Consider the following 27,275-nt stretch of genomic DNA (forward strand, 5'->3'; position numbering starts at 1 on the left):
GTCCTGGATAGCCATGACTGCTACCAACTTTTTCTGGGAAGTAAATATGAGCCACTATGTTTTACTTTGCAAATGTTTGTGTACTTGATATTTTCTCCAATGAAAACTAGAAAGGCTTTTTATAACTGTGTCTTGTGTACCTCAGACTGACCTCTGCCTCTACCACATGTGTGTATACAATTAAGCTTGGGTGGCTTTTAGTTATTTGTTTCTTTCTGTGACCTTGATTTTCCTGGAACTAGCTCTGTAGCCCAGTCGGCCTCGAACTAAATCCGCCTACTTTTGCTGGTATTAAAGACTTTTGCCACCATACCTGGCTGGGTTTCTTTTAAATTGGTAGTAAGAGACAGTGTTCCTAAGTGAGTTGATGGTGTTGCATTATCTACATTTTATGTGCATCAAAATACTTGATGGATTATTTGAAATTAGACTTTGTTGAAACAACTTATTTTTCTTTGTCTGAGTTACCAAAGTATTATCTAGATTAGGTTTTTTCTTCTTCTTTACTGTTGAGTTTTGACTTTCAGGGTACAGCTTACTACATGCATTCATCATATCATCAAACATGACTACCCGAGCCGTTGGACTGCCATTGTGGACAAGATTGGATTTTATCTTCAGTCTGATAACAGTGCTTGTTGGCTAGGAATTCTTCTTTGCCTTTATCAGCTTGTGAAGAATTATGAGTAAGTGTTCCTCCTAATTCTAGTTAAGTTTTTGAGAAGTGGAAGTAATTGAGAAAATTTAAACCAATTTCAACATAAAAAATGCTTTCAGTATAAGAAAATTAGTGATCTATGATAATTTAGTATTTTCCTATTGAAGTAGGAATCTTATTCTGAATTTTTCTTCATTATACTTACTTATTTTGTGTGTGTGCATGTGTGTTCAAGTGGTTCAGTGCACAAATGGAGGCCAGAAGATAAGCTGGTGGCATTACTCCCTCTACCATGCAGGTGCCAAAACGTAGCTGACTGACTCAATGCAGGGTATCCACCCTACTGAGCCTTCCCACAAGCTCATGGTACATATTCTAATCCATAATGTTTCTCTCTCTTTTTTTTTGTCAATGCCACTAAGAAACTCTGCCCTGCCCAGTGTCCTTAATGTTTTGTTAAAATCATTGACTCTTATTTAAAAATTGTCTCTAAAATTGGGGCTCTTTAGTAAGTACTGACAGCAGGCTTTTAGATTTGTGAGTGTGTGCTCGTTTGGAGGTGATTGGAGTGCAGTGAGCAACAGAGCACTTTATCAGTGAGTTCCTGATCCTTGTGCATTTGCCCTGCCAAGAATTAGTATATTATAGTGTGACACCAGCCCAGCTCTTGATCTAAGAAATTCACAGTAATCTACTTATTCAGTAACCTGAATATTTAAATGAATTATAGTTCATGTAAATAATTTTCGTGAGTTAGTAAGACCAATGGGTTGTCTTAGCTCTGAGTTTGATTCCCAGCATCCACATAGTGGCTTAAAACCATCTGTAACTCCAATCCCAGGAAATCTGAAGTCCTCTTTTTACCTCTGGCAGCACCAAGTATGCAAATGGTGCACAGAACACAAAATATGCAGGTGAAACACTCATACACATAAAAAAAGACTTTAAAAAAAAAGAGTAGTAAATCAAACAGTGAAGGATTTTTTTTCAATCAAGCATGTGGTTAAAGCAGTGAAATTGGTAGGTAGATGAAAGTATGGTGTGGAAAATTTATAAAAAATAATTTAGTATGATATGGTGACTTGACCTCCATTCCTAAGAGCTGGATAGATGCCATTGTGAGGATTCTAGTTCTGGGACTTGTAGGCAACCTCTGACACCTTTCTGGTATCCCATTTCAAAGAACTGTGCTGTTCTGAGTAGGTGTGAAACACACCATTTACACCCTTGGTACTGGTGTTTTCTTGTGTCCCCACCAGCTACCCACCTTCCTGCTAAGGAATGTTCCAGCTGTCGCTCCAACTTCTATCAGAGTGCCAGTTGTAGTTCTGGTAAGTGAGTGACCAAAGCCAGAGAGAATAACAATAAGTTGGCAATGTCATTAAGAGGGTTTGAGTCTCTCTTATAACCTTAGCAGGAAAGAATGTGAAGGATTTTTAAATAAAATATAGAGGAAGCAACTAGGATATTGGAATTTCAGTTTATTTTCAAGCAATGTTTATAGACTATAAGGTATTTACAAGAGATGTGGCTTGGAGAAATTTTATGAAAGTTCATGAAGAAATTCTTCAGCAGCATCTTTTATCCTCAGAAAATGCTTGTTTGTAGGAGGAGATGAAAGGAAACACTGAGGAAGTTATATCACATCTTACTGAATAGTAGTGGCAAACAAGTAAAAGGGTAGAGAGCCAGAAGCATAAACTGGTAATAAGGGGAACACCTACTGGCACAGGTATTCAACCCTTGGGAAAATTTTAGGGGTACAGCTAACTTGTCATGAAATGTTAGGAGTTAAGGCAACTCCTGGTGAGTGTTAGGGTACTAGTTTTGGTCTGTAACTGGGACAGAGCTGGCCTTGCAATTCCTCCACAGTAGAGGATGACTTGAGTTTTTGATCCCATGCCTCTGATCTTAAGTTCTGGGTGTTGCCACACTTGGTTTGTATGGTGCTAAGAATCCAAAGTTGGGTTCTTAGATATGTTAGACAGCACTCTATCAGTTGAATTGTTTTGCTTGACAGGGTAGGAATTTTAGATATTAAAGAACTTCTGGGTTTTTATTTAGAAACAGAAAATTAAGCCAGGTGTGGTGGTGCACACCATTAATTCCAGCACTTGGGAAACAGATCTTTGTGAGTTCAAGAATAGCAAAGACTACACAAGAGAAAGAAAACAAGAAAAAAATTTAAAGGCAAAAGAATTGAACTTAATGGATGCCTATGAGTGAAGTTCATTAGTTTGGTGCATCGCTGGAGATGCTAGGCTTTGTGTTTTTATTTGCAAAAATCTACCTGCCTCTGCCTGCTATAGGCTTCTTATTAACATCACGCATTTAGAAGCTTTGGGTCTCAGCAGTAGGTAGTGTATTTTATGCTGTAAATTACTTTAATTGCTACTAACTTAGATTAGGTTCTGCGAACTAATTCCCAGTCTAATATTCAGTGTGATTAGTGAGGTAAGGGAAAAGAAATTCTACCATAGAAGTTTTCATGTTCTGGATGACTAACTGGGCTGGAAGGAGGGAAGTACATAATATAGTTCTTAACTTTATTGTTAGGGAAATTTGTAGTTTCCATAGTTCAACTGCAGAGTTCACGTGGTATTCTTTCTTTCTATAGGTATGTGAGTGTCAGTTAGTGTATTTGAGTATGTGGTGCATTTGATTGAGTACCTCAGTATGAGCTCTTTGGCCTGCAGGTGCACGTGCACATCACATCGTCAATGAGAGGAATACACAGGCCAGAGGATAAGTCTGGCATCTTGTTCTGTCACTATTGCCTTATTCTCATGAAACACTCAACCTGGAGCTTAGCTAAAAAGAACATGGCTCCCCATAGCACCTTGGCTACATTTGTATGGCCATGACTGCCTTTTTCTTCTTTTCTTTTCTTTTCTTTTTTTTTGTGGATTCTGGGATTCAAATTTAGATACTCTTATGCAGCAGTCTCTTACCATACGCTGAGCCATGTTACTAGCCCACATTATAGGGATTTCTTTTGTAAGTTATTACTGTTTTATTGACTAAGAAGCATGATAATCTTTTAAACATATTTAAGTGTGTGTATAGTATGTATGTGTATGTTGGTGGGGGCACATGTGAATTAGAGGACACCTATTCTTTCCTCCCAGCAAGGATTATGGACATGGAACTCAGGTTGTTAGGTCCACATAGCAAGTGTCTTTTTATTCTTGGGATTTTTGAGACAGTGATTCTCTGTGTAGCCCTGGCTGTACTGAAACTTACTCCGTAGACCAGGCTGGCCTTGAACTCAGAGATCTAACTACGTTTGCCTCCTGAGTGCTGGATTAAAGGTGCGCACCACCATGGCCTGGTTTGTTTGTTAGTTTGCTTTATAACAATTAAAAGCATGTGCGTACCAATGTGCATGTCTTGGCCATAGGACAACTTGTAGCTGTTAGTTTTCTTTCCACTGCATGGATTCCAGAAACTGAACGCAGGTCATTACAGCACCCTAATCTCCTGAACTATCCTATGATCCTGCCACCTTAGTTTTTAATAAAGATGGGAGCTTGCTAATTTATCTAGACTGTCTAGCTGGCAAAGATGCAGTGAGCTTCCTGTCTACCTCCCCAGTAATAGAATTATGAATTTTCTATCCCTAGAATTTTTTCTACTTAATTTTTATAGGTATGTATGCCTGGGCATATGTGTGTGAACCATATGTGCAGGAACCCTCAGAGGTCAGAAGAAGGCATCAGATCCCTGAAACTGGAGTTACAGGCAGTTGAGTCACTGTATCCTTATGAGTATTAGGAATTGAACCCTAGTCTCTGCAAAAGCAGTGAGTGCTTTTAACTGTTGAGCCATCTCTATAGCTTTGCAAATCAAGTCAGGTCCTGATGCTTGCACAGCAAGCATTGTACAGGCTGAACCACCTCTTCAGTCCTCTTGGTATTTTTTTATTCTTGACCATTTACTTTGGTTATCATTAAACTCTGTAAGATAATTGAATGCAAGTTTTTTTGCTATTAAGATAAGGTCTTTTCAATGTGGCCCAGGTTAGCTGTACCATTCTTCTGCCTTAACATCATATTCTGGGATTACAGAAGTGTACTTCTGTGCTTGTCTGGGAAATCCTTTTGTTTTGCTTGGGATAAAACAAAACAAAGCCAGGGTCTCAGTTTATAGCCACTGCTGTCATAGAGCACTGATACTTGCTTATGTCTACCTCCCACTGCTAGCATTAAAAGTGTGAACCAACACACTTAGCCCAGTAATCCAACTTTTAAAGAAAACCTGTCCTGTCTCTCCCTTAAATATGGAATGCTTCACAAATCTACCATCATGAAACAGGAGTCCTGCCAGCTGTCTTTGCCTTGTTTCAATTTCAGTATGTATGCCCTGGAAGTGAGCGCCTGCCTTACCTTTACCTCTTCACTGCTGGGCGTGGTTTTTGTTTTCCTTAGCAGGCTTTTCTTTCCTTATGTGTCCTCAGTTTGGTTAGAAACTGTTGCTAGTACTTGTGAAAGCAGATTTTTGTATGTATCAGTTATGGAAGTACATTCTTACAGAATTAGTTTGTATTCCTGTCCATAGGTACAAGAAACCAGAAGAGCGAAGTCCATTAGTGGCAGCAATGCAGCATTTCCTGCCAGTTCTGAAGGACCGCTTTATCCAGCTGCTCTCTGATCAGTCTGACCAATCTGTCCTCATCCAAAAGCAGATATTCAAGATCTTTTATGCTCTTGTTCAGGTACTATTGTTTTTTGATGTTTATTACATTTATTGTGTGTGGGAGGGAGGGGCTTAGTGCGGAGGTCAGAGGACAGCTTGGAGTTGGCTCTCGCCTTCCACCACCATTTGGGCCCTGGAATTGAACTCAGACTTGATAGTAGACATCTTTTAAAAAGTGCTTTTAGTTCTTTATTTTAAAATTTTTAATTTCTTTTATAATTTCATACATATATTTGGTATATATATATGTATGTATGTACGTACATATATACAGTATATATCCTGACTATATATATATATTGATCATCTCTATTTCCACTTCCCCTGATTCCTCCTAACATTCTCTTCTACCTTCATGTCTTTTTTTTTTAATAGAAAATAATACACAGAGTCTAATTAATGCTGCTTATATAAAGTGACAATTGGTGTGAACTTGTTCCACTTCTTTTTAAAGCAGGGGTCATTCCCCCACTCCACCCTAATTTTTTACTTTCGAAACGTTATCACGTAGCCCAGGCTAGCCTTAAATGCTTTAATCCTCCTGCCTCTGCTTTCTGAGCGCTAGAATTAGAAGCATGTACGACTGATTGTAGCTACTTATAAGGAGTATGCATGCATACATGTACATGTAAACGCTGATTGTTATTTATCCTTATTTAGAAAAATAATTTTATCATTTGTGTTAATAATTAGATTTGACAATCTAAATTGAATGTGGTAGTATGTGCCTGTGGATGCTAAGACAGGAGAATCAATCATGAATTAGAGGCCAGCCGGGGCTATATGGTGTATTATAGTCTTGTCTGGGTAGTACAGCAGAAGGACCTTGTCTTAGAGAAAAAAAATATAAAAGAACTTGAGTGTGACTGGATGCCACCATTTAGAAGTTATAGTAGGAGAAGCACATTTGAAGCCAGCCTGTGAGGAGCTGTCTTAGAAAAGGTTTGTTGCTATTATTACAGGTCCAAAGCCTAAACAATTATGCCTTCAACAGACGAGCAGTTCTAATAGATCTGATATTGTAAATGGGCAGTTAGAATTTTCCTAGCTGTCCAATGTAACTGATTTTCTATTGTAGAGATGGAGGTTTTGCTGTGGAGCCCAGGCTAGTCTTGAACTTAGTTTCACACCATCTGCTGGCCTCTGCCTCTTTATTAACCAGGACTATGGATATATATCACCACTCCCTGATTAAATTAGTAAAGCTTTTTTATAGTCTTTATAAGTCAGTGAGTCGTGTTGGTGCACACTTGTGGTCGATCCAACCAGGAATTGTTGAGCTTGGGAATTTTGAGATCATCCTGGCCAACACTGTGCACAATTATATGCTGACTTCTGAGGGTACCTGTACTCAGCGTGCATGTATAGATATATACAGGCAGACTGGCCTATCGTGGTACCAAAGTCTAGTACCACCTGACTATGTAATTGAGTGTCCTAATCCTGAATTGGATGACCTGGCATGATAGTGCATGCCTGCTAGCCCAGCACTTGGAGTGGCATAAGGCAGAAGTTTTGTCAGTTTGAAGCTTTCCTGCTATAAATATGAAGTTTCAGGCCACCAGCACTATATCAAGAGACCCTGTCTCAAAGCTAGCAAATCCTGTTGCATGATTTTTATTTCCAAATGCCTATTAAAGCATCCATTATAATTTATTAAGCAATTTTTCCTTTATAAAAAGAGAACAAGCCAGGGAAATACAGTAGAATTTGCCTGGTATACCCAAGGCCCAAGGTTTGATTTCCCATCACTGCAATAGATAAATTATTATACACACACACATACATGCATGCATGCACACATACATACATGCATGCATACATAAATACATACATACATACATGCATGCATACATAAAATGGAGAAAAGGGAAGATGAATGTTCTGGTCTTAATCCAGGAATTCCTTTAACTTGATAAAAATATGTTCATTTGAAATCTGTGGTAACTAGTAAGTTGAGCAAAGTAATAATGCCCCTGGTAAATGCCGTTGTTCTCTAAGGAAATTAGTCCATGTACTGATGTAGAAATGGTGACTGAGGGATCTGATAGGTATTGTAGAGAACAAGGAAATGGCACTTGGAACTTTAAAAATACTAATTCTTGGTTTTTCTTTAGTATACACTCCCACTGGAGCTGATAAACCAACAGAATCTGACAGAATGGGTGGAAATTTTGAAGACCGTTGTGAATAGGGATGTACCTAATGTAAGTTCTTTTGTGTTCCTTCTCTTTCTCGTATGTGTTCCTTCTCTATGGAGACAGGTTTTTTCTTTATAGTCCTGTTGTCCTGGAACTCAGTACACACCAGGCTGACTTCCAACACAGAAAAACACCTTCCTCTGCCTCCCTAGTGTACCACCATAACTAGCTCTTCTGTTTCCTTATGTGCTCAAAGGGCTAGTTCTAGAAAAAAAAAAAATAAGCTGCTTTCAGTTTTCTTTCTCTCTTTGGTTTTTTTTTGAGACAGGATTTCTTTTTGTAGCCCTGACTGTTTTGTTTTGTTTTTTTTTTTTTTCTTCTTTTTTCTTTTTTTTTTTTTTTTTTTTGGTTTTTCGAGACAGGGTTTCTCTGTAGTTTTTTTTAGAGCCTGTCCTGGAACTAGCTCTTGTAGACCAGGCTGGCCTCGAACTCAGAGATCCGCCTGCCTCTGCCTCCCGAGTGCTGGGATTAAAGGCGTGCGCCACCACCGCCTGGCTCACTTCGGTATTTTAATACATTAAGAGCTATCCAACTATTTTTATACTGTTAAACGTGGCGATTTTTACAGTTTTACTATTTCTACTAATCTTATTTTCTGTAGCAGGTTGGGATTAAATAGGTTGTTAAATACTTGTTAACATTTAAGTATTCATATATCTTACCTATAACAATCTTGAATTTTATTTTAAACTTCTACATTATGGTATGTAATTATGACAGAGTAATACTATTATTAATGGAATGAATGAGATCACATTCTTGTTATTTGGTTAATTTTGTATTTTTTCAAATGCTAGGAATAGAACGCAGTTTACTAAGCACAAATGCAACTACATCTGCTCTAATTTAAATATTCAGTTTGTTTAAAAAGTTAAACCTGGTGGTGGTGGTGGTGGTGGTGGTGGTGGTGGTGGTGGTGGTGGTGGTGGTGGTGGTGGTGCACACCTTCAATCCCAGGACTTGGTTGGCAAAGGTGGGTGGATTTCAGTGAGTTCAAGGCAGGCCTGGTCTATAGTTTACAGGCTTTTAAACTACACAGAGAAACCTTGTCTCAAAAAAGAACCATCACCACAACAAAATTAAGTGATTGAGGAAGTACACAAATTATTTTTCTTACTTCTTAGGATACTTGCTTTGTGTAAGTTTTTCCTTGTATATTAAATATGAGATATATAATGTTTCACATATAAATTGTGCAACTTTTGTGTTATAATTTATTTCCAGTAACAAGTTACCCTGCTGAACTTTAGTTCATTAGAATGGTAGAGTTTGTGTACTTTCTATCCAGTTCTTGTCATCTATCATCCTTGTTACCTTTTGTGTTTTTATTTTTGGAGACAAGATCTCGTATAACAGCCCTGGCTGTCTTAGAACTCATTCTGTAAACCAGGTCAGTCTCAAACTCACAGAGATCCACCTGCTTCTTCCTCCTGAGTGCTGGGATTAAAGGCATGTAGCATCGTGCCTGGAACTTTTTCAGTGTCTGTTAATGTTATATCTGTGTGCATGAAGGTTCCTTTGGAGCCCAGATGAGGATGTTTAAGCTTTTCAGCTAAAGCTATAGGGGTCTGTGAGCTACCTAACTTGGGATTTGAGTTCCACTTGTCATAATAGAACAAGTGCTGTCAAGTACTGAGCTCCCTTTCTCATTTCTTACGCAGTAGATTTTTGTCCATTTTGAATTAATAATCTTGCTTGTAATTTCTTTTGCCGAATATATTTAGGATATTTGTTCATGTTTTGTATGAATTGTATATTTTCTCTGCCATATAGTACCCTTTGTACCATGCTGATGAGGATACTCGAGGTGTGCTTTGAGATTGTCCCCGTGAAAGTGTTTATGAATCGGTATTTTCAGTCACATGCTTTTTATTGAGCTATATATTTTTCTCTGCTCCCCTCCCCTTCTACCTTCTACCATGATCCCCACATAGTCACATGCTTTTACTCTTGCATAAACATGGAACGATAGAATGGCTGAATGTTTGACTTTATTAATAGTAATTTCCAAAGTGACTTGTACCTGATTTGGCATTCTTCTCAGTGGCAGTGTATGAAGGTTTCAGTTTTGCATTTTCACGTTATAAACTTTAAAAAAAATGTCATAGATGTCTTAATCTAGCTCATTCTTTTAAAAATTATGTTATTAATCATTAATTTGATTTCTAATGCTTAGATTCTTTACCTCTATGATTGAGTCTGTTCTTACTTGATACATAAAGTTCTTTCAAGATTATAGTTTCTCAATATTATTAAATAAATATCTCTTTAAAGGAAACACTTCAAGTTGAAGAAGATGATAGGCCAGAGTTGCCCTGGTGGAAATGTAAGAAGTGGGCCTTACATATTCTAGCACGGCTCTTTGAAAGGTGTGTCCTTGTCCATGTGTGTCCTTGTCCATGTGTGTCCTTGTCCATGTGTAGCAATTTATTGTTTTTCAAGCTTTTGCTATAATGAATATAGATGTAAAGCATTATAAGGAAATAATGGGTACATTTATGTTTGTGTAGATATGGAAGCCCTGGGAATGTTTCTAAGGAGTATAATGAATTTGCTGAAGTGTTTCTGAAGGCATTTGCTGTTGGCGTCCAGCAAGTAAGTTGTTTTTTTTTTTTCTTTTTTTTTCTTCCGAGACAGTGTTTCCATGTAGTTTCTAGAGCCTGTCCTGGAACTAGCTCTTGTAGACCAGGCTGGCCTCGAACTCAGAGATCCGCCTGCCTCTGCCTCCCGAGTGCTGGGATTAAAGGCGTGCGCCACCACCGCCCGGCCAGCAAGTAAGTTTTAACATTTAGGTAGAAACATGCCACTTTTGTTTGAGTTGCTGTAAAGAGATTAATTTTATGTTAATGGATGTTCGGCATGCATTGTGAACCATTTGACCATTCCTGGTGCCCTGTGGGTTGAGATCCCTTTAGAGTTATCCTTTTCACAGGGTTTGAATATCAGGTAATTGCATTATGATGCATAACAGTAGCAAAATTACACTTACAACTAGCAATGTGGGGTTACTACAACATGAAGAACTGTATAAAGGGCTTAGGGTGTTGGTTGTTGTGTGGTTTTTTGTTTGTTTGTTTGTTTTTTGGTTGTTGTTTTGTTTGTTTGTTTTTTGAAGACATGATTTCTCTGTTTAACAATTCTGACTGTCCTGGAGTACTTGAATTAAAGGCATGCACTGCCATTGCCCAGCCTATTTTTAGTTTTTAATGAATGAAATTACCAAATGGTGGACAAGGGGAAGAAGGAAATATTGACAAATTGAAGGCCTCCAGCAGAAAATGACTTGTTTATGACATTTAGCTGGAGATCCAATTAAGAGATTTGGGGTCAGAGGATAGTGTTCTCTCAGTGAAGCTTCCAAGTCAAAGAATAAATATATGGATAGAATGAAATTAGCTAATAACACCTACCAGAAACTGCCTTGAGTTGAGGCCTGCATTCCCATTTAAGCTTTCTTGTCTTGGGACCTTACCATGCCTGAACTTCAGGCTTCTCTTTTCTACTGTAGACACTTTAAGTATATGTATGTTTGTCTGTGATACACATAGACTCGCTCTTTTGTACATAACTTTGTAGCTAACAGGGCTAAAAAGTAGATAAAATAATATAATATTTTACAGTAGCTTTCCTTTATCTTTCAGAGCCTCTGAAAGGGTCTCTCACTTTGAATTTAGTAATTTAAAATATCAGGTTGAACTGGAACTGTTAATTGTAAATAGTAGGTGACAAACTTAGTAAGGCTTAATAAAAGGAAATCAAGACTAGGACTATCTCAGTAGTGTGGTTGGTATGTTGAGTAGGTAGCATAGGGTTTGTCTTGTTTACTTAGCTAGACACCAGGCCTTTGTCCCAGTCTTACTTAGGTTTATTATTTTATTGTATTTAAAATATTTGTTTTGACATGTACATGTGTATAGGAGTGTGCATTACATTGTATGCCTGTGAAGGTCAGAGGACAATTTACCAGTTCCAAGGTTATACTTAAGGTTGTCTGGCTTGGTGGTCAGTATCTTTAACCCAGAACCATCTTACTGTGCCATCCATTTATCTGTCTGTCTGTCTGTCTACCTACCTGCTTACCTACCTATAGTTTTCAAGACACGCTTTCTTGGTATAGCTTTGGTGCATGTCCAGGAAGTAGCCCTTGTAACCAGACTGGGCTCAAACTCACAGATTTGCCTGCCTCTGCCTTCCGAGTGCTGGGATTAAAGGTGTGTGCCACCATCGCCTGGCAAGTAATGTAGTTAAAAGACCAAGTGGGGTGTGGGGGGTGTGTGTGTGTGAGAGTAGGGGGGGGGTATATGTCTAGGCCTGTATTTTTTATTAGCTTCTGGTTAAAATTTATCTGACTTTTGTTTATGATTGAACTTTCTTTTTTATAAAGGTTTTATTGAAAGTGTTATATCAGTACAAGGAGAAACAGTATATGGCTCCTCGAGTTTTACAGCAGACATTAAATTATATTAATCAAGGAGTTTCCCATGCTCTAACCTGGAAGAACCTGAAACCTCATATACAAGTAATGATTTTTTTCCTCTGGAATGGCTTTTTTGTTTTGTTGATTGATTGGTTTTGCTATAATTATACATTAATTATACATTATTAATTATTTATATCTAATAATATATTTATAATAATATTATTATATTATATTATATTATATATTAATATATAATATAATATTATAATATATTATAATAATATATTTAATAATAATAATTAATTAATTATACATTAATTGCTATAAAGGTTGGATAATTGCTGAGATTTGTTACCTAGTGTGAGTCTGGTAATTATTTGGATAGTGCAGCAGAAAAAGAAGAGAACTCTGACAAAGTAATGAGAGATAGTGTATGAATATCCAGCTACATTTCAGTTTCAAACTCATACTTCGAGCTAAAATTGAAGCTCTGACCATTGGATTACAGTTAATATTTTAGTCATGTGATTTGAACTTAGCAAGAGACTATTTCATCACATTGCTATTTTGATTTGCTTGTCTTTCTTTCCTTGCCTTTTTTTTTTTTTTCTCCCTGCCTTTGGGGTGCTATAGATTGGCCCTGCGCTGCTTGCTGGTCAGGTTCAGCATTGTTGTGCTACATAACTGCTATCTATGTAGACATATGTATCTGTATGTAATCTTTATAAGTAGATGTAGCTTGGATGTTGGTCTAAAAATGCATTAAATAAATTACCGTAGTTTGTAAAATTTTATATATAATTAGTTTTGCTACTTAAACAGATTTGACAGGCTAAATTTGAAAGCTGAAGACTGTTACTTTTCTTAACTTTTAAATTGCAGGGCATTATCCAAGATGTTATTTTTCCATTGATGTGCTATACAGATGCTGATGAGGAACTCTGGCAAGAAGACCCTTATGAATATATACGCATGAAGTTTGGTAAGAAAATTTATCTTGTCTTCTGTGTTTGATGCAGGCCTATAATCTCAAAATTAGGAAGGAAAACGTAAGGTTACCCTCAGTTGCATGACAAATCTGAGGCCAGTTGAACTACTTAAGATACTGTCTCACAAACAAGAGGGTCCACAAAGATGACTCAGGTCCGGTGCTTGCTGCTGAGGCTGATAACCTGAGGAGTCACAGGATATCATCCTCTTATGAGCACCACATACCTGCTGGCTTCAATGCATCTGCCTCTGCCTCCTGAGCGCTGGCAATAAATGCATGTGATGCTACTGTGGGGCTGACCCTGAGCTCAAGATTCTCCGACTTCAGAATTAGAGGTTTGCACCACCACATCTAAATCCAGGGTTTTGTTTTTATAGAACATAATCATAAACTAGGGAATATGTATTTTGCCAAGAAAATTAGTCAACTATGCACCGTATTCCATGTCATTAATCCTCATACTTGGGAGGTTGAGGAAGGAGGATAAGGAGTTCAAGGCCAGCCTAGGATTCCTGAAAGATTTAGGGACCTATTACAAAACAAAGTGAAAACTATTATTTCCTCTAAATTTTCTTCTAAATTTTCATAATTTATTCTCTAGATGTGTTTGAAGATTTCATTTCTCCTACTACTGCTGCACAGACACTTTTGTTCACTGCCTGTAGTAAAAGGAAAGAGGTGAGTTATCAGATAACATTTGCTTTATTAGTTTCAATTTCGTCAAATATATTTCCTTTTTCAGTGTTAATCATGTGTTATTTTTGTCAGTGTGCTCGTCAAAAACCATAGGTTAGTCTATAAAGTGTTGCTTGTCTTTTATTCAGGTACTGCAAAAGACTATGGGATTTTGCTACCAGATTCTTACTGAACCAAATGCTGATCCTCGTAAAAAAGATGGAGCCTTGCATATGATTGGCTCTTTAGCTGAAATACTTCTGAAGGTATTCCTTTGTGTGCAAGAGAGTATGATATATTTGCAATAATATATTTATATATAATTAATCATCTCTATTAATATAGATTTCCTGTCTTCTGTAACAAATGTGTGCAGTACTCACCTACAGAGACCAGAAGTCACTGATGGGTAACTGAGCTGGGGTTAGAGTTGTTCTGAGCCTGCTGCTGTGGGTATGGGAACTGAACTCTGGATTTCTAGAAGAGCAATGAATGCTTTTAACTGCTGGCCCATCTTGCCAGCTTCTAATTTAATAGTTTCCTCGTTTTTAAATTTAAACCCGGGGTATGATATATATAGCATGTAATCTGTCTATTTTAAAGTATTTAACTACAGCTGGTAACCACCAAACCTGATAGTTCAATCTTTGGGGCTCACATGGTAGGAGAGAATTAAATCCTGGAAACATACAGACAATAAATACGAAATACTAAAAATTCTAAGAGCGTGTACCTCAGTACAGTGACAAGTACTGCATCTATCTCATTTCAAGGCATTTTCGTCACCACAAAAGAAATCCTGTCTTGCCTTTAATCCCAGCTGTGGGAAGCAAAGGCAGGCAGATCTTTGTGAGTTCAAGTCCAGCCAGGTCTACAACATAAATCTCAGGACCCTATTTCACAGAAGCAAAAAATGAATAAAAAAAAAGAAATCCCATATCTATAATAGAAGTTTTTCCCTGTTTCATGCCTGGTCTCCTAGTACTGAGCCCATATTTCTATGAATTTATTTTGGACCTTTCACACAAACTGAATGGTATTATGTGTTCCTTGTGACTGGCATTTGGATTTAGTGTAATGTTTTAAAGGTTTCTCATCTAGCATGTGGCTATGCTTATTTCGCAGTACTAAATACTGAATTGAATGTTAACATTGCATTTTCTTTGTCTATGTTTCAGTTGATATATATTATTTATGGCTCTACCTTTTTATTCTGAACCATGTTGCTGGCAAGCATTCCTTTACAAGTTAGTGTAGGGTATCTGTTTTGCATTTTCTAGGAGTCTAAATTGCTCCTTATGTTTTAAGAAAGTTATACAAAATGGCTGCTACATTTTAGCATCAGCAGCATATAAAAGCTTTAATTTCCACCGCATATTTATCATTGATCATTAGTTTTTGGTTTTGATGTTCTTGATTTTTAGCTAACCTCAAACATGAGACACTTTAGTTCCAGCCCCTCCAATGCTGAGGTTCCCAGTCTTTACTCGCTATTTTTTTTCAGTGCTCACTTTATCATTATAGCCATTGTCGGCTGACATGAACCAGGTTCAGTGGTGGTGATCTCCCGCTTTAGCATCCCAGGTGGCAGTCTTAGAGGTGTAGGCCGCCACAACAGGCTACAAAGTAGTTTTTTGACTAGAGCCATCTTATGTGATGTGGCATCTCTCTTTTGAGTGGTTTGTCTGTCGTGACTGACAAAATGACAGTGAAAATCTTTTCATGTGCTCCTTAAACATTTTTCTTTAGAATTGAAGATAAACTGTTTTTTTTTTGTGTGTGTGTGTGTGTGTGTGTGTGTGTGTGTGTACTAGAGTCTCGAGCATAGGTTGTGCCCTCCTTTTTATGCTCAAAATAGTTTTACTGAATGTGTTGTGCCAACTAAGCCATTTTTCTAGCCTCAAAGTTTCTTAGCAGACAAGGTTCCATTGAAGCTTGGTGTGGTTTTTTTCTAATTAGGGAATTCTAAAACGTATAATTGCTAGGACTTGCTGGGAATGGGTGGGGGGGAGTAAAAGGAGGCAGTAAGATGACTCATGCGGCAGACTTAGATATATACTGAGGGCCTGTCTCAGGAAAAAATAGTCACAGTATAAAAATGAATAAGTTGTGTATCATGAGATTTAGGGAGGAGAATAAATGTATGTCTTTTTATTAGTACTTTTTGATAATATGTGTGTTTGCAAATTGAAACTGTTCAGACAACTTTTTGAGATACTTTTTTTGTATTTACAGAAAAAGATCTACAAAGATCAAATGGAATACATGTTGCAGAATCATGTATTTCCTCTCTTCAGCAGTGAGCTAGGCTACATGAGAGCAAGAGTAAGTTGTAAAGTTGATGTATTTATTTGTTTTGTAAGGAATGATTAAAAATTGAAACTCTGTCTTGAAAACGTGTCTCAGTTCTGTGAGTCTTACCTGGCTGCTGTAGTACTGTGTGCATAGTTGTCGTCTATGTCTGGTAGCAGTGTCTGTTTGTGTTTTGCATTCAGATCTTGCTATCCACACAAAGATTGTGCAGCCAAAGAGTAACATGGGATCATAGTACTGGTTTAGTGTTGTGTGCTTGAACACATCTCCCACTGGCCAGCCTCCAAATTCCCAGACACAAAACTCTGGGAAGAGCTCATTTTTGGGAAATCTATTATAAGATGTTTATACTCACACACACGCATCCATCCCTTCCCCCTGTATTTAAAGGCTTGCTGGGTACTTCACTATTTTTGTGAAGTGAAGTTCAAAAGTGATCAGAACCTCCAAACAGCTTTAGAGCTGACAAGAAGATGTCTGATTGATGACCGAGAAATGCCTGTGAAAGTGGAAGCTGCCATTGCACTGCAAGTATTGATAAGCAATCAAGAAAAAGGTATGTGGTTTTTATGTCATAGATACCGTTACCTAACTGTAAAACAGAATTCTAGGAACTAGCTTGATAAAAATCTGTGAAAACACTTGGGGTTTTCTCTTTTTGTATTTAACTTATTATTTACCTGCTTAAGTTCCTTTCTCATCTCTATTACAGCTAAAGAATACATCACTCCATTTATCAGACCTGTAATGCAGGCTCTTCTTCATATTATAAGAGAAACAGAAAATGATGACCTTACCAATGTAATTCAGAAAATGATCTGTGAATATAGTGAAGAAGTTACTCCTATTGCTGTAGAAATGACACAGCATCTGGTATGTTGTTTGAACCTGTTCCTATTGCAGAGATGTTAATTTAGCTTGCTCTGTGAGTCATGCAGTTTGTCACAAGGTCGTGCTTTTCCTAAATGCAAATGTTGTGTGGAACTTACTATATAACATGTAGTCTAAAGCCCTTGAGAAATATTTACCTCGTTTATTTCTCACATGGTTCTAGTTGAAATAACTCTTCTACTTTATAAAAGTTTGTGAAGTTAAAAACAATATGGAGTTACTTGCCAGAGCTAAGCGTAGCGTGACTGGGATTCATCCTTGTTTTGTCACTGCAGCCTTTTAGGTGTGTTTGTCTCAGATCTTTCTTGCACTGGACTCGGTGTTATCTAGTCCTTTGGCACTAAGAATATTAATGATTAGCACATTGTGTACCTTGTCATTAACCTCGCAGTCTCAGTATCCCGCCCCCAAGTGCTATGGCAGAAAGTTTGAGGCCTGCCTGGGATGTGCAGCCTGCCTGCTACTCTCTTTGTTGTGTTCTCACTCTTCTCCCAGTATTAAAATCAAAACATTGAAACCATTTCATTCTCTTTCTTCTAGGCAATGACATTTAACCAAGTCATCCAGACTGGACCAGATGAGGAAGGGAGTGATGACAAAGCCGTCACTGCCATGGGCATTCTGAACACAATCGACACACTTCTGAGTGTGGTCGAAGACCATAAAGAGGTACAAAATAAGCAAGTAATAGAAAAAAGACTCATGCTGCACATTTTTTATGGGATGTTATAAAGCCGTTTCATCTGCTTTTATTTGATCACTTAATTACTTCTGGCTTCAAGGTTAAAATTGGTACCATACAAATGTTATTAAGTTATAGAGTACTTACAGAGTGTTTTGAAGCTGATAATTTTTATTAAAGTCAGCATATGGTGATTTCTTTGAAAACATATACTAGTTTCACTGGGAGGTGTTTTTGGACTAGAGAGGAAAGCAGGGAAAGGTCCTTGTCTCCAAGGCTGATGGCCTGAGTGCAGTTCCTGGACATAGACAAAAATGAGTGAATATACGAATACACAAGTAGGTGTAAAACACTCTTCTGATTTTACCATTATCTTCATCCTTTTTGCCTTTTTACTTTTTGAAATGTAAGGAGAAATAATCGTGAATATTAAAGCTTTAATTTTTTTTTTCGAGACAGGGTTTCCCTGTAGTTTCTAGAGCCTGTCCTGGAACTAGCTCTTGTAGACCAGGCTGGCCTCGAACTCTTGTAGACCAGGCTGCCTCCTGAGTGCTGGGATTAAAGGCGTGCGCCACCACCGCCCGGCAGCTTCAATTATTTAAACCATAAAAATATAGCTAAACTAACTGATTTCACCCAAATTTATATTTATATTTTAGCATTTTCACCATGTTTCCTTTGGATTTTATTTTCCATCAGAAGCCAATTTTATTTTATCAGTTTTCTGGTGTTGGCGTCAAGACAGAGCTTCTTCTATGCTAAGCAATTGCTGTGCCATTGATCTATAGCCTAGCACAAACTATTTTGAATAGAGGAAATAGAATTCCTCAAAGGTTACGTCACTTTTTGGAGATAAGGTCTTGCGGTGTGTGTGTGTGTGTGTGTGTGTGTGTGTGTGTGTGTGTGTACCCCATAATGACTTGAAAATCATTGTACATATAGCCTGTGCTTGTGCTGGTTTTATGTATTCCTTGCATCTTCTTAGACTAGACTACCACCATGCTTAGCTAGTGATAATTTCAACCCTGCTTCTTTTCCCACAGTCACTGTCATGAATTTGGTGTTGATAATTGTACTGTGGATGTTTATACAGGTGATATAGGTCATCGACAAGGAATATTTTCAGATGCCTATTAGCTGTTGCATAAATGGTATTAGAATATTTTTGCATTTTGTATCATAATTACAGATAGGCAGAATCTATAAAATCGTCCTTTGTTTTTTATTTAGCAAATGAAAATCTTTGAGAAATTTAAGTGGTTTATTAACATGCTATATGTTTGAAATTAATATTTCAATGTATCTAATTTGTAAATAAATTTTTCTTCTTTACTTAATGTTCGTATGTTCTTCACAGATAGGAAAAGGGCCAAGGAGGTGGTATTTCCCATTATTCTTAGATGGAGTTGAGACTTAAGTTTATATTTCATGGGTCACTATCTGATGATTTGATAAATGGTACAGGGCATGCTAACATGCATTAAACCTGGCAGAAACAGGTGGATCTCTGAGTTTGAGGTTCGTGTAGTCTGCATTGTGAGTTCTAATCCAGCCAAGGCTACTCAGTTTGGGGTCTTAAGTAAGAACCACTCTTAGAAAACAAAGGAAAAAGTAGGGAAATGGCCTAACCAGAATTACTGGCATTGATGAACACTGTATTCTTTCAGACAACTTTATTATAAATCAACCAGTGACTTTTTAGTTTTGTCTGGACTGAGTATAATGAACATAATCAAAAGAAAAAGACTTAATAGTATTTTCCCATTATGCAAGTGATTTTCTTATTTTTCTTTTTGTTGTTAGACTTGTTTGTCATTTTATGTGTTGTTTCAGAATAGATTCTGAATGCTTTCTTAGAAAAACGTGACATTGCTTAGAAATTTTTTTTCTTTTTTAGATAACCCAGCAGCTTGAAGGAATCTGCTTACAAGTCATTGGGACCGTTTTACAACAGCATGTCTTAGGTATTATACCTGATTTCACCATTTTTACATTATTTGGGATGAGTAAGCATGTCTTGACAACTTGATAATTCTCTTCTAGAATTCTATGAGGAGATCTTCTCTTTGGCACATAGTCTGACATGTCAACAAGTGTCTCCACAGATGTGGCAGTTACTGCCCCTTGTATTTGAGGTATTTCAGCAAGATGGCTTTGATTACTTTACAGGTAAGGTTAAATCAGCATGAAAATATTTACTGTTCCCCTACCCCATTATGATTACCTAATAATTTATAATTTGAATACATCAGTAACAATGAATGCCCAAGAATAGCATGTGGGTATTACTTATTATTTATGTTTGCTTTTTAAAACATATGTATCGTAATTAATGGAAATAAGTATGTATATGTATTTTGTCTGATGCAAAGAAGTTCTTTTTAAAGTAATTGATAGAGACATAATAGTGCCAGATTTGCATTTAAATTAAAGATTAAGTATTTTTATTATAAATATGTATAAGCCCAGTGCCGTGGTACCTATCTGTACCAGTACACGGGCGCAGGTAAGTAGAGATTCAAAGTCATCATTATCTACCTAGCTAGTTTGAGGTTAGCCTATGATATAGGAGATTCTTCCTTGTGGGCAGAGGGGTATTATCACAGGTAAATGATGTATAAATTGATTTTCTTTTTTTCTTTTAACTGTAGACATGATGCCTCTTCTGCATAACTATGTAACAGTTGATACAGACACGCTTCTATCTGATACCAAGTATCTTGAGATGATATATAGTATGTGTAAAAAGGTAGGCTCCTTTTAAAATACCAGGTACATGAACGTGTTACACTAAATGATAAAGATACACGTGCTCCTAGATTGTGCTGAACACAGAACACATTGATCAATGAAGGACATGATTACTCAAGTTGTGGGTTAATATAAGATTGGGAGTTCAAGGTTATGGGGTACATAATAAGTTTGAGACCAAAAAAATTTGAATGAAAATTTTGGGGTGTGTTGAAATAACAGTTCAGTTATAGAGCACTTGATTCTGGGTAGATAAACAGACAAAATATTTTGAACATGGGATTTCTTAAACATCTGACTTTAGACTTGAGAATGGTAGCATGCTGCTTTAATTCTAGCACCGTTAGAAGTTACCCTCACATGTAAAGCAAATTCCAGGCTAGCCAGAGTTATATGGTAAGGCACTGCCTTCAGACAAACAAAAACCCAAAAAACTAACCAAAACTATGCTATTTTGTGTGTGTGCGTACACGTGCGCCCTTAAAGTTGGTGGTAGACCAGTCACCAACTACACATCCTGCTGCCTTCGTCTCTCTAGAACTTTTAATTACAGGCATGTGCTACCACACTTGGGGTGGTCGGTTTTGTTTTGTTCTTTATAGAAGAGCCAGATGTCCTTGAGAAAAGTTAGTGTTCTAGCTTATACCTCTCTACAAGAGAGCTTAATGTTGCTAGAAGATAAGAGTTCAACATGTGCTTTTACCTCACAGACTAGGGTGCCAGAGGGTAAGCTGTTACACACAAATAGCATCTATTCCTTTTATGGTGAACATCACAATTGTTCACAAAAAATAGAACTTTAGATACCTAGAGGGAAGTTATTTCTCTGATTTAAATGTTTCACAAAGCCTTCTTGCCATTTGTATTGTGCGTTGATCAGGTTCTTACTGGAGTTGCAGGAGAAGATGCAGAGTGTCATGCAGCAAAGTTATTAGAGGTCATCATTCTGCAGTGCAAAGGGCGTGGCATCGATCAGGTTGGTTATGCTGATTTAATGCCTGAGGCTTTCGAGTGCTGGTTCTTGGGGTACATTTAAATGCCTTTGGGGCATGTATATTCTGCACATGGTTATAAGCTGATGGCCAACATCGTTAAATGTTGAGGTTACATGTGATGAATGTATATTTAATGTATATATTTTCATGTAAATTAGCTTTGGATAAAGGGCTTTTTTTTTTTTTTTTTTTTTTTTTTTTGGTTTTTCGAGACAGGGTTTCTCTGTAGCTTTGGAGCCTGTCCTGGAACTAGCTCTTGTAGACCAGGCTGGTCTCGAACTCACAGAGATCCGCCTGCCTCTGCCTCCCGAGTGCTGGGATTAAAGGTGTGCGCCACCGCCGCCCGGCAAGGGCTTTCATAGTTTGGTTCAGTGACTGTATTACCATTCACGTTAGGACTCTGAACCCAGGACTGATAACTAGTGAGGTTTTCATGGGTCAGTGAATACTTGCTTCTCTTTAAAATTAGATTTTCCATGAAAGTACTTCAACAATTCAAAGTGCTTCAACTCGTCATCTTTAGACGTTCCCTTTAGGGTCAAAAGGTTCAGTTAAAGTAATGAATAAATTAATATAATAAGCCAACGAGGATGCTATTACAGTCTTGGAAGATCTTGTAATGTCTCTTTACAGTGTATTCCATTATTCGTGGAAGCAGCTTTAGAGAGACTGACAAGAGAGGTCAAGACAAGTGAACTCCGAACAATGTGCCTGCAAGTTGCAATTGCAGCATTGTATTATAATCCACATCTACTACTTAATACCTTAGAAAATCTTCGCTTCCCTAATAATGTTGAACCAGTTACAAATCATTTTATTACACAATGGCTTAATGACGTTGACTGTTTCCTGGGGTAAGTGATAATAAATTACAACTTTATCACAGATTCTACTTACAATAAAATAGACTATAGTGTAATTGCCATTTTTACTTATGTTTTTAGGCTTCATGACAGGAAGATGTGTGTTTTGGGCTTGTGTGCTCTTATTGATATGGAACAAATACCACAGGTTTTGAATCAGGTTTCAGGACAGATTTTGCCAGCATTTATCCTTTTATTTAATGGATTAAAAAGAGCATATGCCTGCCATGCCGAACATGAAAACGACAGTGATGACGATGATGAGGCCGAAGACGACGATGAAACTGGTAAGGGATCTGTGGTGTGTGAACAAAACGTGTCTGCTTAGCATCACCACAGAGTTCTGCATCTCAGGATCATAACCAAATGGTTTTAGATTCACTCATGGGAAAGCCAGGTATAGATAGTACCCCGTGCAGCTGTTGTGTTCTCTCACTGAAGGATTGCCTGAGCTAAGTAGACCCTTTGCTCTTTTGAAACAGGGTTTCTTTGGCTATCCTGGAACTTGTTTTGTAGACTGGGCTGGTCTCAAACTCACTGATATATCCCCCTGCCTGCCAAGTGCTGGAATTAAAGTGTGCCACCACTGCCCATATTTTTTTTAAAATATAGAAAAAATAGACCATATTTTTTGAAAAAGATAAACCTAAAAGCTTGTCTTTAGCAGAAAGGTAAATGTTGTTTAGCCAAATTGTACTAAATGGAATAATGATGCTGAGTTTATTTAGTTTCCTTAAGAGTTTAGGAAGATGAACTGAGGATATAAGTCAGTTGGTAGAGTGTTTGCCTAACATGCACAAAGCCAGAATTGTATCCCAGCACCATATAAACCCAGCACTTTAAAGGTAAAGACAGGAAAATGTCAGCATACTGACCAGAACTAGTCACTCTATCTGTAGGAATCATGCTCTCAACAAAGAAACACATTTAAGGCAGGTTCTCTTGGCTGGAGATATGGCTCAGCACTTGCTGTTCTTCCAGAGTACTGGGGTTGAATTTCTGACACCCACATGGCAGCTCACAACTGTCTTTAACTCCAGTTCCAAGATATGTGACTCCTATACACCAATGCACAAAGAGTTAAAAAAGTGACACCCTCATGCAATCTATAGAGCCCTGTCCTGGAACTCACGATGTGACCAAGCTGGTTTGATCTCAAATACACTTGCCTCTAACCCCAAGAACTGCTGGGGTTAAAGGTGACTGCCACCATGCCTGCCTCACAACCAGTTTTTATGGTTTATTTTTATATGCATTGGTGTTTATTTGGATATATGTCTGTATGAGGGTATCAGTTCCCCTGGAATTGGAGTTCAGCCATTTGTGAGCTGCCATGTGGGTGGTGAGAATTGAACTTCTGTACTATGGAAGAGAAGCCAGTGCTCTTAAGTGCTGCACCATCTCTCCAGCCCCTTGCAACCGTTCTTAAAAGACAAAGCAAAATTCAGGCTCCCTGAAGAGTAGAAGGTGAAAGATTCTTGGGAGGAAAAGTGGTGGGGTTCATTAACCTGAAGCTTTCTATAGTGTTTGATCATGTGACTAGCGTGTTACTTCTGTTGAATAAAGAGCTTTATTAAGTATAATTTATCTTAGAGACAAGTTTTTACTCTGTAGCCGATAATGGCCTGGAACTCTGCTTCTTGCTTTCATTCCCCAGGGTTGGGATTTCTTGACCATGATTGGCCCTGGAGTTCTTTTTAACATGGTGGATTATAAGAGAAAACCATTCAGTATCCTCATATATCACATGGGAACAGTAATCTCCAGGAGATGAGTCAATTATTTCCCTTTTTGTCACCTGTATTTGGATATAGAAAAGAGCCAGGTTTTGTCACACACACCTGCAGTCTCAGCAGTTAATAGGTTGGAGCATGATACTATAAGACCAGGCTGAGCTTGTCGAGAAGCCCTGTCTCAATAAAACAATACTTTATCAGTTGATTTTAGTTGGGTTTCATGGACATCTAAGAGTGGTGAAGTAGTTGTTACTTTGCTGACAGTGTTTCATTGTATACATAATTGACTTGGCAGAAGAACTAGGGAGTGATGAAGACGATATTGATGAAGATGGGCAGGAATATTTGGAAATTCTTGCTAAGCAAGCAGGTGAAGATGGAGATGATGAAGATTGGGAAGAAGATGATGCTGAGGAGACTGCTCTGGAAGGCTATTCCACAATCATCGATGATGAAGACAACCCTGTTGATGAGTATCAGATATTTAAAGCTATATTTCAAAGTAAGCCAACTTCTAAATGAAATATTTAAACAGATCTGTTCTTGTGGTGTCTGATCCTTAGACAATAGACACTCACCTGTCAAAGCATAGAAAATACTTGTGTCCTTTGAGTGTGAGTATTTTCCCTCCTTTTTTGGAGATGGAAACTTACTAGGCAGACCATATAAATGTACCACTATGCCACTCGCGTGTACTACCATGTCTGGCTTCTTCTTTTATTTGTTCATTCTGTTTCTACATTTAATGTACATTTGTACATTTGTCTCAAGAAAACAAAACTTTTGTTTGTTTTTTGTTTTTGTTGTTTGTGGTTTTTGAAGACATGGTTTCTCGTTGTAGCCATAGCCATCCTGGAACTAGTTCTACAGTCCAGGCTGGCCGTGACCTCAGATAGATCTACCTGCCTCTGACCTCCCAGGTGCTGGGATTAAAAGTGTGCACCGCCATAATTTATTTGGGTTTCCTTGCCCTTTTATTTGAAGTCTTGGTTTTTTGTTTTCGTCAGTATATGTGTGGGAATGTGAATGTGGGTACCTTCAGAGTACAGAGATGGCCATTGGAGCCCCTGAAACTGGATTTAGAGGTGGTCGTGTCCCACCCTACACGAGTGCTGAGAACTAGACCCAAGTCCTGGCAGAACAGTTGAAAGCACTTTTAACTGCTCAGCCATCTTTACGGTTTCCCAACCTCTTTAAAAACCAGATCTTTAAGAGGAAAAAAAAAATTAAAGGGGAAAGGCTTAGTGAATCATGCCTTTACTCCCAGCATTTGGGAGGTAGGTCTACCTCCCAGATTCATGGGAGGTAAACTCATACCTCCCAGCCTCTACAAGTTCTAAGACAGCCACTGCTATTACACAGGCTGGCCTTAAACTTGTGAGCCTCTTACTTCAGTCTCCCATAGTGTAGATTGCAGACATGTATAATAACATGAGGTTGACTGCAGTTTGGTACAGGCCACAAAATCTTTGATAGTATTTGAATTTTATAGTATTAAGAACTAATTGATGCTAGTATTGCTTACTTTCACTGTGCATGGGTTTTATTTTGTAGAGATAAACATGCCAGTTACAGGACCTATCCATAGATTTAACAGTAAAACAGAAAATCATGTATTGAATGTTAGTCCTTCTTCCTCCTTAAAAAGAAAAATAATACCTGAGTCAGTTTAGAGCCCTTTCTCTCCCCTCCCTCCACCCCTTGCCAGACAAGGTCTTGTCTGACCTTGATCTGCCTGCTTCCTCCCTAATCCAGATCCTCAGCACAAGCCACACGTGCTGACCCATTTCTCTATTGCCATGTATATATCACTGTTTGTGAGATAGGGTTTTATGTGGTTAATTAAGCCTTGCCTAACTTACTATGTTGCTGAGGAATACCCTCAACTTTTGATTCATTTGCCTCCTCCTCACAAGTTTTGGGATTGCAACAACCAAACATTTAAAAATATATGATATGAGCATTCTATTTTTATGTCTTGGTACAGTATTTTTTTTTTTCAAAATTAAGGAATGATGATTTGGTGTTTTATTTAATTTTGTTGTGAATTATTTGTGGATGTTTGTGTAGGGGGCATGTACATGTGAATTCATGTGCCTGTGGAGGCCATAGACATCAGATCACCTAGAACTCGAGTTAAATATATTGTAAAACCTGTGATAGCTTAATTTTTGTGACAATTTGGAGAAATTTTTTTAAAAAAATATTATGTATACAATACTCTGTCTGTGTATATGCCTGCAGGCCAGAAGAGGGCACCAGATCTCATTACAGATGGTTGTGAGCCACCATGTGGTAGCTGGGAATTGAACTCAGGACCTTTGGAAGAGCAGGCAATGCTCTTACCCTCTGAGCCATCTCTCCAGCCCTGGTTTTAAAATCTTTTGTGGAAATTAGGTTAGCTTTATTTCTGAAGTCTATCAGATATTACTTGTTAAAAACTGATAAGACTCAGACTTTTAAACTACACCTGGAATCAGGCTGATCTGGAACTCAGAGATCTGCCTGTCTCTGCCTCCATGCTGGGATTAAAGGCTTGAGCCATAATGCCAGGGAAACCTTATTTCTTAGATGAGTTATCTAGACCAGTATTATTTGAGATAAATAAAATCGGTTATCATATCTAATGTTCTTCTATTCATCCTCTTTTCTTCCCTGTACAGCTATTCAAAATCGTAATCCTGTTTGGTATCAGGCTTTGACTCATGGTCTTAATGAAGAACAAAGGAAACAGTTGCAGGATATAGCAACTCTGGCTGATCAAAGAAGAGCAGCCCATGGTATGTTAGTTAACCTAACTTCCACTGATAAAATTAATGACATCACACAACTTTACATTCATGTGAAGGGATTTAACATTGTGTAAAGGTATGTCAGCTAGAGGTGTACACACTGAATTGTCTTAAGAATAACTTTAGATTACACTCAGTGTGTAGTAGCTTAATACAGTTGCTTAAATTTTGGGTAATTTGGGGGGGGTCGAGACAGGGGAGCCTGTCCTGGAACTAGCTCTTGTAGACCAGGCTGGCCTCGAACTCACAGAGATCCGCCTACCTCTGCCTCCCGAGTGCTGGGATTAAAGGTTTGTGCCACCACCGCCCAGGAATCGATAATGTATAGAAATCCTGTTGATCTCAAATTTTGCCTTGTCAGTGAAATCACAGATACTTCATCTTTAAACATTTCAGCATTCACTGATTAGATAGGTTTGCTCCTTTTTAAGATTTAATGATTTGCACAATGAAAAATATAAAGCTTTTCTTTTTTTTAGTAAATCAAAATTGGCTAAGAAGTCTAGATACAGTTTACATAGTACATATATCTGTTATTTTGTATTGGCAGTTCCTTTTCCCCAAAGCAGTAAGTGGTCAGATGGCCATTAATGCTTCACCTCTTTCTTTTCT

General features: G+C 37.8%; 1 protein-coding gene and 1 non-coding gene across 3 annotated transcripts in view; both read left to right on the top strand.

The window, feature by feature from the left end:
• Ipo7 (importin 7) overlaps nucleotides 1–27,275 on the top strand; it is a 40,966-nt gene that overhangs the window by 12,098 nt on the left and 1,593 nt on the right. For both annotated transcript variants that reach the window (XM_038329088.2, XM_038329094.2), the window contains exons 4-24: nucleotides 528–686; nucleotides 5,216–5,372; nucleotides 7,471–7,560; nucleotides 9,829–9,923; nucleotides 10,065–10,149; nucleotides 11,939–12,073; nucleotides 12,857–12,956; nucleotides 13,567–13,643; nucleotides 13,790–13,906; nucleotides 15,876–15,965; nucleotides 16,344–16,509; nucleotides 16,666–16,826; nucleotides 17,385–17,513; nucleotides 19,424–19,490; nucleotides 19,570–19,695; nucleotides 20,178–20,275; nucleotides 21,158–21,253; nucleotides 21,906–22,126; nucleotides 22,217–22,422; nucleotides 24,167–24,373; nucleotides 26,535–26,651. In XM_038329088.2, the coding sequence (XP_038185016.1) occupies nucleotides 528–686; nucleotides 5,216–5,372; nucleotides 7,471–7,560; nucleotides 9,829–9,923; nucleotides 10,065–10,149; nucleotides 11,939–12,073; nucleotides 12,857–12,956; nucleotides 13,567–13,643; nucleotides 13,790–13,906; nucleotides 15,876–15,965; nucleotides 16,344–16,509; nucleotides 16,666–16,826; nucleotides 17,385–17,513; nucleotides 19,424–19,490; nucleotides 19,570–19,695; nucleotides 20,178–20,275; nucleotides 21,158–21,253; nucleotides 21,906–22,126; nucleotides 22,217–22,422; nucleotides 24,167–24,373; nucleotides 26,535–26,651 (2,699 nt within the window). The remainder of the gene's footprint in view (nucleotides 1–527; nucleotides 687–5,215; nucleotides 5,373–7,470; nucleotides 7,561–9,828; nucleotides 9,924–10,064; nucleotides 10,150–11,938; nucleotides 12,074–12,856; nucleotides 12,957–13,566; nucleotides 13,644–13,789; nucleotides 13,907–15,875; nucleotides 15,966–16,343; nucleotides 16,510–16,665; nucleotides 16,827–17,384; nucleotides 17,514–19,423; nucleotides 19,491–19,569; nucleotides 19,696–20,177; nucleotides 20,276–21,157; nucleotides 21,254–21,905; nucleotides 22,127–22,216; nucleotides 22,423–24,166; nucleotides 24,374–26,534; nucleotides 26,652–27,275) is intronic.
• Nucleotides 16,071–16,254, top strand: LOC119806083. The gene has a single exon (XR_005284117.1). It is a non-coding gene; the product is annotated as a small nucleolar RNA SNORA23 (small nucleolar RNA).

This window comes from Arvicola amphibius, chromosome 1, assembly GCF_903992535.2.
Source record: "Arvicola amphibius chromosome 1, mArvAmp1.2, whole genome shotgun sequence".
In the NCBI taxonomy this organism is placed as follows: Eukaryota; Metazoa; Chordata; class Mammalia; order Rodentia; family Cricetidae; genus Arvicola; species Arvicola amphibius.